General features: G+C 35.0%; 1 protein-coding gene across 4 annotated transcripts in view; it reads right to left on the bottom strand.

Moving 5' to 3' along the window:
- Positions 1-12,288, bottom strand: part of LOC111505101 (1-phosphatidylinositol 4,5-bisphosphate phosphodiesterase epsilon-1) — a 702,515-nt gene that overhangs the window by 188,031 nt on the left and 502,196 nt on the right. For all 4 annotated transcript variants that reach the window (XM_074172786.1, XM_074172785.1, XM_074172787.1 and 1 more), the window contains exon 6: positions 5,598-5,732. In XM_074172786.1, coding sequence (XP_074028887.1) covers positions 5,598-5,732 — 135 coding nt within the window. The remainder of the gene's footprint in view (positions 1-5,597; positions 5,733-12,288) is intronic.

Here is a 12,288-nt window from a genome sequence, read left to right as displayed (position 1 = left end):
GTCTAAAACATAAAGATTAACCATATATATCTTAATCTGACGCGCTTGAGTATTTTAAAATGGCGAATATTTTTTGCACATTATAATAATGGACGCGAGTTTGCGTCAGATCGAAATCGTCAGATTATTGAAAGAGATCTTTTTTTGTTGTTGCACTTAACGCCCCCTTAGAAAATCTGAGGCGCTCGATTACAATTTTTTCTTTTCACTTTTAACCCATACGCACAACCACCCACATCATGCAAACAATCAGATTAACATACCAACATTATTGAAAATACGTAGGATGCTATCAATATCTGACGCGCTCGAGTATGTCCATGCAACAGTATTTTTTTACATATTTAAAAATCTATTGCCGCTTCCCCCATCGATGAAAAGGTATATATTATATAACTTTTTTTTTCTTATCATCTAAGCTTTGCAACCTAATATGTCTCAATGAAGCTCGAGTAAATCCCCATTTTGCATCGTGGGCTCCCCTGCTATTATTGATGAAATATTTTCAATGTTCGATTTTTCTTGTCAAATTTAGGAATAGCTTTCTGAATTCCATTTCGGACCCGTCTACTTGATGTGCGTTCTTTAGAAGACTGTGAGAGCGAGTGAGAAATAATTCTCAAGTCTCTTCCTTGACTTGAAAAGCTGTATATGAACATTTAAGCACAAGAGATGCGCTAGTTTGTTATATATCTGTAACATGTTAGTAGTAAAAAAATCACGTTCAATAATCAACGTATTGTGAATATATCTACGTCAACGCAAGTTGTTCTTCTGTGAACCCCCTCAAACTCCCTGACTGTCACGAGTTAGAAACATCACATGTCTCCGAGATAAAGGTCGGAGGACCCATTTTCTGTCTCTTCTTTGTCTCGCGATCTCCAGATTCAGTCGCGTGAACTCGAAAGAGAACAATAACGACGTCTAGGACTGTCTTGTAAGGATCGCTAAGATCGGATGATTTTCTTGCAATTAAGTTCATTTGTTCATCTGTGTAATGAATGGAAGTCTGACAAACCATTTGTGTGTTTAGCAGACTTGAGTTAGTTCAATGGTAGATGATTGGGTTCGTTAAGGAATCCGAGACTGATTTTGATGACAAATTGTCTATTGAGGTTCTCATTTCGGTTTTTTTCATAGGGTAATACTGAGAGAAGTAGAATTTTTGGTTGCACGTGTATATCTACATCCACTTCAATTTGTTCGAGAAAAGTGTATTTCCAATTTGAATCCTCCATACTGCGAATCCAGCAAAGCAGGATTGATGGGGCAATTACTTAACGGACAATACATAATCCAATTGTTCAGTTTCTCCAAAGCCATTCAATCAAATCAGACATGGCAGCAAGCTTTCAAAGTTGAGTGCTATTGGATTGCAAATCTCATATTGAAGAAACAAAAATAGTGTCTTATGTTCTGTATATGAAGTTTTAAAGAATTCTACAGAGGAGTTGTTTGGAAAAAATGAAAAATTAGTTTTGATGTGCAACAAATTTTGATGTTGTGACAAAGATGAAGTGAGCGATAACAGAAATAACAATTTTTTCTTGAAATAATAAAGACTCATATGAAGAAGGGGCAAATAAAGACAACTACATTAAAAATTCAACGTTTAACAACGAGAAACTAGTCACTGAACTTTTTGGGAAAAAAAGGTTTGTGTTTTTCTACTAACTCCATCTTGATACAAAACATGTGGGAATCTTCCAAAGAAAGGAAGGAAGCAATCAATTACAAAAATCGTCTCTCCACAAAGATGTGTCGATCATGCAAAGGAGTACCTTTTAGAAACAAACTGAAAGGTAAAGCTATAAATAGCTATTTTCATATAAACATTGAATTATATGAAAGAAAAATACTTTCGAAACAAATACTTTTATATGGACGCTGAATTTTCCGAAAAACACTTTTCTCTATTCCGTTTGTATTCGTCAAAGTCGAGTCAGATATCATTCACAGGATTTCTAGACAATTCAACTTGGAACACTGTCATCCTCACTGGTAGACATCCGATGTTTAGCACTAAAACATTTGACTTAGGGCTTTCGGTAGCAATCTGGATAACATTGTAAGAATGAACATACAATGTTTGAAATACAAATGTATAATTCAGCGTCCTTTTTTTAAGGACAAAATACAAGCATTACAAGAAAATCCTTAGTACTCTCAGAGCAGTGCAAGTGCGAAAGTAGCGATACACATTGAATTTGAATCGCTGGAGATTAAATCCATTTGGAAAAACCTTCTCAGGACGTTTATTCCACGTAAACGCAGTTCTTCAGATTGAAGAGTTCTCAAATAGTGAAGTTCGAGGTGTACTAAGTTGAACCTCAAAAAGGTGAGCAGCCCAGTCCACCCACCGCTCTTGAATGAAATAAAATAAAATAGATGAGAGAAAAATCTCTAGCCTTTCTTCGATGTTCCAGGAAATCAAGGTTGCACGTAATATTCGCGTCTCCAATCAGGCGGATGGCTCTTTTCTGGATGGAATCCAGCAACTTCAGGGTATGTTTGGGGCCAGAGCTCCATACATGAGAAGAATACTCCAAAGAAGGTCTGATCTGAGCTTTATATAGCATCAAAACTTGCTGAGGTGTGTATAGTTTTCTGGTTCGGAAAAGTGTTCCAGGCTTTTGAGAAGCAGCCTTTGCAATTCCAGCGATATGATTGTACCAAGACACATTGGTGTCCATTGGTTACTTTGACCTCAATTCAAAATCACTTCTAGATCCTCATTGAGATATGCAACCACCTTCTGCTGCAGGAGAAGATGTGCCTCCGTAGCCGATGTCCTGGAATCCGAACGGAATGACGAGACAAATGTGCTGTCGTCAGCAAAGCAATTTATTGGATTCTTGATTTTTTCCAATAAGTCGTTGATATACAATAAAAAGAGGGTTGGAGAAAATATGGATCCCTGGGGATCACCAGCGTTGATGGTAGAAGTATTTGAGAGATATTCATCAATGGCCACTTGCAGTTCCGTTTTTTCGAGAAGCTGGAGAGCCATAGACATAAATGATCCGGCACGCCATAGCATGCCATACACGGTCAAAGGCCTTACAAATATCGAGCGTAACAGCTCTTGATTCTCCATTTTTCTTGATTGCATTATTCCAAATATGGGTGACATACAATAGAAGGTCGCCTGTTGATCTTTGTTTCCGAAAGCCATATTGAAATGTTGAAGCCTTCCAAATATTTGACGATATAGTGGTTTACGACTTTCTCCATGATTTTTGATATCACTGATGGCGACTGGTCTATAGTTATTTCATAGATTTTTCTTGCCTTTTTTGAAAATAGGCTGAACGCGAGCAATCTTCCAACAAGAAGGAAAAACCCTTTTTTTGTAAGACAGGTTGAAAAGTCTGCAGAATACTGGTGCGAATTCATTTGCGCACTTTGTAAGTACTATGACGAGCACTTCATCAGGACCAGACGCCTTGTCGATATCGAGCTGTTCCAAAATACGCCTGACTAGACGCTGTCGAAAAGTAATTTCCGGAATTGTGGATTCCAGTGTGGAAATAGTGGGTGGTGCCTTTCCTAAAAAATCGGATTGGCTGTGGAGTGGGACGCAAATTGTTCAGCTAGTAGATTTACTTTATCTAGAGCTGTTTTGCAGTTGAACCATCATCTTGTATTAGTGGTGAAATTGTGGATTTTGTAACAGTTGAAGGGCTTAATCAGAACCATTAAGATTGGCAAGCAGTAATTCAATGTTTCGAGAGGCCTTTTTTCAGTTTCTGTCTGAAAGTTACTACTTTCCATGGTCTACACATCTTTGTGAATAATTAATTTTTGAAACTGATTGATTTCTTTTTTCCTTTGCAAGACTACCACATTGTTTCGTATCGAGATGGAGTTAGTAGAAAGCCAAAAACATTTTTTTTGCAAAAAATCAATCACTTCTCTAAATTTAAAGAAATATGGTATAAAAAAGCATCAAAAACCACATAGATAAAAAGTGTTTCTATTCACGGTCTGACACTACAGAACATGTTGAAAATTGTACAGAATCTCTGAAGGAATTCACCAGTGGCGCAGTCATGAAAAATTTAGGAAGCAGCTCGCCCCAGTTATGGTAGAATGTTACAAAGAAATTGAGAAATTGCAAACGATTGGTTTGGAAATAATCCACTCTTGAAAATTATAATGTGAAGAATAAAATAATTGCAAAAACATCTGGCCGAAAAGGAAAAATCTAGGGTAGTAATGCATTGAATTTGACGGATGGTGAATCCGCCATAGAGGCAATAACTGAGACCAATGCAACATATGATAAGTTAGTCGAGACAGCTCTCAGCTGTAGAGTTGAGGCTTGTCTACACTCCCTTTCGTAGCTTTGTTCACTATGAGATCTGATGAATTTTTTCATAGTTCAAGCATAGTTTAGGAAATATTTTCCATAAAGATGTTTTTTTGAGACTATCATTTTTTGTGAGATGCTTGTAGTAAGGGTCTTGTAGTAAGGATCAAAGCTCGCAACATGGATAACAGTTTATTGATTCGTCAACTCATCCAGCAAAAATCTTCATTTTCTATTTGTTGTTCTTAGGGGTTGTCAGGTTGTCAGGAAAACATATTTTTCATTTTAAACGAATTGTATGAATACAAAATTCCAAATATCTAGCTTGAGAGTTCCATGAAAACTTTCTCAACTTCTAGAGATGAAAGAAAAAAGCTCACATCTTTCCTTGACTTGAGGAAGAACATTTAGTATTCTGTATTCTTTAGAAATTGTTAAAATCTGTGGTACAATGACTGTGAATCTTAAACCTTGCATATTTAATTACGTCTTTATTGACAAATTGATGGATGTAGCTGTTACTACGTAATAGAAAATTTGATGGATGTAGCTGTTACTACGTGGTAGGAAATTATAACGAAGAAAAGAGAAATGAAACTAATGTTACTGCAGTTTCTTCCTAAACGGACATTTTCAAACTTATGCAATAAACTGACAATGGTTCATTACATTAGCCCTTATATACCACCCCTGTAGGTACTAATAGAGGTACTTGGCTTGATTGTAAACTGTAAATTCAGGTACTCAATCAAGCTAAGCACCCCAACCTACAGGGGTGGTATATAAGGGCTGATGTAATGAACCCATTGTTCGTATAGGACGAAAATGTTCGAAAATGTTCGTATAGGACGAAACTGCGGTAACGTCAGTTACAAATAAAAGTGGTAAAAAACATCAAGTCTTTATTGATATCATCTACGAAAATTTTTATTTTCAGCATCAGCCAGACCAAAACTAGTTGAACAATTCGACAGAATGCTTCCCTGTGATGGATTAGTTTGATAAGACCGATTAGACGGCAACTCAAAATTCTTTGGATCGAACTAAGATATAAAAAAATACAACTTTCATTCTCACAACTCTTTTTAGTACTGACAAAATGGTTTAGACTTTCACGGCTGAGGTTTTCAGTGTCGTTGCTTTTCGAGTTTGAAAGCCGTGGGTTTTTGGAATTTCCATGTCCATGTCTTTTTAGTACTGTTCGGAATTATATTTATCCACAACTTCGAATATACTTGATCTCTTCATTACTGAAATGAAACAATCCGAGAAAAAAAGGACTTACCTCGTTGAATCGTTTTATTAATGTAGCAACTGATGATCTGGTGGCGGAGGCGTTACCAGGAAGACTTTCGGCAGATGTTCCTGTAGCTCCTCCCAAGTCCAAGGTTACCTGACGGAGATAGTCAATAGGTGGAACCTGTAAAAAATATGACATGTGAAAAATTATATTTCCAATTGAACTCTGAGAAAACATTAGAATCAATTTGTTTGTGAGACTAACGAAATGATAGTTGTGTATATACGTATATCAAAACTTGCTTTGTTTTTCGAAAAACAAAATGCTTATTTTCAATAAAAATCAGTTTCTCATCATTTATTCATGTAGATTTGCTGAAAATCACGAGACGTGTTTTTGTGAATCGGTAACTAGTAACGTGTTAGGAATCACACGTTAAAAGGTAAGACCTCGTTAATCCTAAGCTCACACAAGTTTTTGAACTTCTGAGGGTTGTCGTTTATATGGGGGCGACAGCTGATTAACGGAAAAACTTTTTTTTTATTTTTTAAAACAAACACTGTGACCGAATAAAAGAAGAAGAATATTTCAATATTTGACATTAGTTTGTTTGCGCAATCATTGAATTATTATAATGAACCAAATGAACAGATGATATGGAATTTAAATAACTGTCAAAATTTTAGCTATGATTTTTGGAGTACTGTAGAGTGCTTAGGGAAAACCTAGATCCGTAAAAATATAATTTTAAATAATTGGTATGTTACAATCTACGAGTTAAAATCGACAGAAAGGTTTTTTCATGTTCATATTGTCTTGCAAATAGTATCGAATGAAATGTGGAAAAATTAAATAAATTTCACAATTCCTTATGACTTTCATTTCTTGACAAAAAATAGATGGAATTCCAATGCATATTTGAAATCAAGTAATCGATGTAAGTAGTGAGTTAATTATTGCAAGAATTTTCCATTATCCTGTAATCATAACCCAACTAGGTGGTTATGAATAATTAGAGACAAGCCACTGTAAATTCAAGTAATATAACCTGTCGTCAGATCGTATTGGCAAATTGGATTCATAATTGAAATCTGGTTTGCTTTTGTAGTATTAATCTATAAAATTATGTTAAACGGGTTCCAATATTCGATATCGATCCATCTAGAGGTGGCTATCAGAGGAAGTGGTATTACTACCATAATTATGCCATGTAAATTGAATGTATCAACAGAGTTACATCGATATATTTATGCAGATTGGTAACATCAGATTAACGGTCAAAGCGAATTGTATATTTGTATCCATCACACACGGCCTACAATAGGATTATTTTGAAAAATAACTAGAGAGATAGATGATACGAGTCGTTTGTTTCATCATTAGGCAACAGACCATAGATGCATATCTACAGTCGGTGGTCGGTCGATAGCCAAGCGGTTCGGCGTGGGTGCTTTGTTCACTCACTCGAATTGACTGCCGTGTTGGTCGGTGGTTCCAGCCCTAGTCTGAACGATCGTTCTTCACTTGCTATCGCCCAACCCGTGTTAGGAATCACACGTTAAAAGGTAAGACCTCGTCAATCCTTAGCTCGCACAAGTTTCGACTTCTGAGGGTTGTCGTTCGTAGGGGTGCTACAGCTGGTTAATGAAAGACAGATTTTAAACAGATTTAAACTGATATGTTTTCATGAATTTAACCACCAATTCTTTCTTGGTTAGCCTGGGCTCTAGTAGCATTCCCATATATTTAACCTAACTTGTCAGATGTATCTTTGCATCTCGAAATTTCAGATGACTCATTTTCTGCCTTTTAATTGATGGTTACTAAGAATTTTATGCAATTGTAAAACCTAACCTTGAATACGCTTCCGTAATATGAAACCGCTGCTATATCAACCATACCATAAAAATTGAAAATACTCAAAGAAAGTTCATCAACACTCCAAATTACAGATTTCATTGACAACGGCATTACGTTTCATATGAATCCAATTTAAGATTTTATAAATTAGAACACTTTGGGCTTAGAAGAAAATTATTCGATATCTGTTTGATCCACAAACTGTTCAACAATATTATTGATTCACCGTACTGCTTAAATTTTTTTATTCTGAACACACACTAGAAAATAAAATATTTCTAGATGTAGGTAGCAGTAGTTCAAATTTTATTCTTTACATTTGTTTGAAGATGATTGACAATGTATCGTAGTGCATTTCATTAGTTCGGACTTCCATTGTCTAAAATGATATAAATTGATTTGGAATTCCTGAAAGAATCTATAAAAAAATAAAAAGAATAATTGAAGAATAACAACGAATTGCCATTGTTAGACGTATTGGTGAAGAGGACCAACAATAAATGATAACATCTGTATACCGAAAACCAACTCACACGGGACAGTATCTGAATCAGGATTCCAACCACTATCAATCGACTAAGAGAGGAATCATCGAGACTCTAGTAGACCGTGCTTTCGGGCTCTGTGATACAAAGGAAGGTCTCGAAAAGGAACTAGGCATATTATCAAAAATGATCTTCAACGGAATGGTTACTCCAAAGTGATGATGGAACAGACTTTGGCTAGAAGACAGTAAGAGCCACACAAGAAAGAGAAGCCGCCACAACCAGTACTTGCACTCTTTAGCAGCTTCTCGGAAACCAGGCCACCAAACGCGGACTACGAAAAAAAGGAATAGGTGTGAGCCACAATAAACCCTTGTGTGTTACGGTGGAGGGTCGAACAGACCCACTCACTTTAGACCTACCTATCTACCTACGATTTCAAGAATTGCATTTAGTAGATACCCTGCGAGTGCAGTGAAACTAAGAGCCATTGAAAGTTCGCATTGCCGAGCAAAAGAAACACACACAGTGAGGAGAACCAGCCAATCAGGAATAGCAGAGTATGTTTGGACTCATCATACATCAAGTGGTCTTGAGCTGAATTCATCCACAAGGAGGAACACTGATTTCAATGAAAAAACATTATTTGGTGAAAATTCTATACACGTGGGAGCAATTGTTAAATATTGAAAAAAAATGGTTGAAAGCGAAACAAATCTCATTAAATTGAAATCCATAGCTGATGAGTATGATGTGAAGGCTTCAAACTTGCAAGAAATTTTCCACTTAGAAGCTACAAGTACAGAGCCTTCAATATCTGCTTGTGTCGACATCAGCTCTTTACTAACTGACACTCGCAATAACTCAATCGGTGAACGACTTCTGTCGACCATTACAGAACTTAATATCAGGATCTGAAAACTCACTTGTATATACTATTGGATTTTTCGCGGTGAATCCTCAGCAAAATTTCATATCAAATTTTTTCAAATGTTCAAGTTATATAAGTTTTGAAACGAATCATTCAAATATTTTAATAATTACTGTGAAATGGTTAAACTTTTTTTGAATTCAATTATGGCAATTATAAATTACATTTATTTATTACTCAACAAATTTTACCTGATTTTTTGTTATGAATCACACTGAATACATTCGTGGAGTGAGACTTTTAGTTACAGGACATGTTAAAATTTCCTCCAGAAGTCATGTATGGGATGAAAAGAGGATTGCATTCCGTCAAGCGTGAAAAAAAACTGTGCTAGTAATGCTTAATTTTTCCCAGAAAGAAGAAAACTATCCACAAATTAAAATTATAAGGAACTGTAAATTATAGCTTGATCGCCATTGAAATAACTTTATTGCATGTAAAAAAATATCACTACAGTTTACTGTATGATTTTCACGTTAAAGGGTTCTATAAAAACCGCAACATGTGTTTCGCTATACAGTAGTTTCCCTAAGTCACTTCTGAATTGCAACATATCACCTACTTGTATACCTACTTTCTAATGAATGAATCTACTTGTAAAGGTCAGGTATAAATTCATTTTCACCTGGAAATCAACAAATTCAATGATAACGAATTATTCAGTTCAGTTTGATCGTTCATAAGATATTTTACAGTTTTTGCATTCATTTACTTCCATACTCTTCAACAAATTGAGTTTCTAATCTTTCTTCTGGAAATGTAGGGGCTTCAATTCATCGTTGAACTCATGTCCCTCAGTGATTAAATGAGTGGCATATGTGGAATTTATTTTTCCATTCTGCTAACTCATTTTGTGTGTTCTTTCATGCAGACTTTGAACGTTCTTATAGTTTCACCTATATAAAACAACGGAAATTACCCACATGGTAATTTATACACTCCCGATTTCTCTGAAACTGAACTTTTATCTATGTTATTCTTAATGTGCATGCCTGAGTTGTTGTTGGTTTTGGAAGCAATATTTACACCTTTGTTGTGCAGGAAATCTGGAATATTTGTAGTGGGTTGGTCCAAGTAGGTTAAGGTTCAAGAACTTTTATCCTCTTCTCTTCGAATTGGATAAACTTCTTTCAAAGTTTGGCTGTATATCTTTTTTTGGATAATGAAGAATGTATTAGATTGCTATCGTAATCATTGTTGACGGCTATTTGTTTTATTATATTCGGTTCTTCATTGAAATTCGCCTCAGACAAAGGAACATTTATCACTCTGTGGATCATACTGTTGAATGCTGTTACTTTGTGCCGATACGGTGGGGAACGAATTATGAATGATAATATCTGTATGTGCTGGTTTACGATAAATTCAAAAATCATGTTTGTTGTTAACTTCTGTTATTGTCAAGTCAAAAAAATTCATAGAGTCGTCCTTTTCCATCTCCATGATGAATGTGAAACTTAGTCAACTGTCTGTTCGTCCCTATGAAACATACCAGGATATCATCCACATATCTATACCAATACACGAATTTTCTTACCAGTGCATGTATCCCATCGATTTTGTTAACAAATATGAGAGAAGGGGGGAAAATGGACAAAAAATTAAGTAGCCAAGATTTGGATTATTCATCTACTAGTTATTCTCAACCAGAATTTATTGATTACATTCGGTCCTCACATTTTGCACACTCACTAACCCTCCAGAGCTATTTGAAGAAATTGCATATCCGGAGATATATGTCGCGCGGGAATATTAGGAGAGATCCTTGTGTAGAGAAACTGCGAAATTTGAGAACGTAGTTACCCAATTCACATATATATATATATATATATATATATATATATACATATATATATATATATATATATATATATATATATAATGGGTTTGTTTCATGCTATTGAAAACGTTACCGGTTTGCTTACAGGCTGATCGAGTTAAGGGTATATTACACTTATCAGGCCTAATCTGTATCAAGATTACTTTATATTTGCAGAAAAAAGAACAATTCGAGAAGTGAGAGTTTGAATTGGCCGCGTGTCTGTTAACCAATAAAATTCATTGTGTCTACAGCCAAGTGTATTGGCTTTCAATATCCAATCACAGAACTAAAATATAGGGATCCAATTTGACAGACGTCATTTTGTTATTATTGTAGTCAACTCGGTGTGAATATACAACTGTTAACATACGATTTTTTTGTTAAAATTTTCTAATTAAAGAACTTTTCCTTTTATAAAAGGCAGTTCAGGTCATTTCCATTCTGATTTTTTCATTTATTTAAATGTTGACGGGATTATATACACTTACTTCCATTTCTGTGATATCAACATAAAAATGTCTACTGCTGAAGATATTTTGAAAATAACGTTTTTATTGCGTTTTGTCTTATTTGGATCCCATGTATAATCAATTTTCTCTCCCAACGCATTCCTTGCACTTGTTTCTTAGATTTAGTTGTCTAAAGTGACTGTGATTTTACTTTGAATTACGAATAAATCCGAAACTCTTTATACACTTCGTGAATTTTACGATTTGGCAATGTTGATTATTTGTATTTTTCCTATTGGTCAATCGAAGAAGAATTGAGGCTAGGCCTGTGACGTCACGGGCCTAGAAAATCCGATTTTTAATGATTGTCTACGGGAGGAGAACGGTATTTAGAAAGCGGAAAGAAAGTCCAATGTTATTTAATTTTAAATTACTATCAAATGAACTGTAAACCAAAAATCATGAAAGAAGCTCATTATTCACAAATTAAATAAAAAACAGAAAACCAAACAGATCGGATTTTTATAGTCTTATGATGAATCCTCAAGTGAAATTTTTCTTCAAATTGTTAAAGCTAGTCACAGACAAGGAGTGTTTCGATATATTTTCGAGAATCGTTTCTAGTCTACAATTACTACTTGAAGATTTTGACAAATTTACTCATATGTACAAATATTTGTATGTATCATCAAGTAATATTCGCTCATAATCAATGATTACGAAATTAGAAAAAGGAACTTGGAAAAATTTCAGTTCAGGAAATTATTCGAAACATTTCAATTTTTTTCGCCAGTAATAACTTTTCCATCAATGTCATCAATTCTCTCAAAGTAACTTTTAGATGGAAATGAAATGAAATGAGCAATGCTTTGTTGAGCACATGGCTTATTACGTAAATACAATATTGAGTTCCTTCATACATTTTTTGTCTCTGTCAGTCTGGATATCTGGAAGTCGAGGATATTGAATTGAAAAATTCATAAAGTGGAGCGGAATTAAGAAAATTGACGAGATATTTTATGCCACAGACATTTCATAATTAAATGAGGGCGGAATCTTCGCAGTTTGTATTCAAAAACAATTTTTAAGGAGGGGGTTCTCCATTCCAATATGTGCTTGTGACATTTATATTTTTTTTAACCACGGTTAACAATTAAAAAAATATAGGGATGTAGGCTTTCCACGGCTG

This window comes from Leptinotarsa decemlineata, unplaced genomic scaffold (genome assembly GCF_025532065.1).
Source record: "Leptinotarsa decemlineata unplaced genomic scaffold, Ldec_3_MD MMD2_tig00000199_RagTag_RagTag, whole genome shotgun sequence".
NCBI classification, from domain to species: domain Eukaryota; kingdom Metazoa; phylum Arthropoda; class Insecta; order Coleoptera; family Chrysomelidae; genus Leptinotarsa; species Leptinotarsa decemlineata.
The sequence above is the reverse complement of the archived record's forward strand: the minus strand, read 5'-3'. Positions and strand labels throughout refer to the sequence as shown.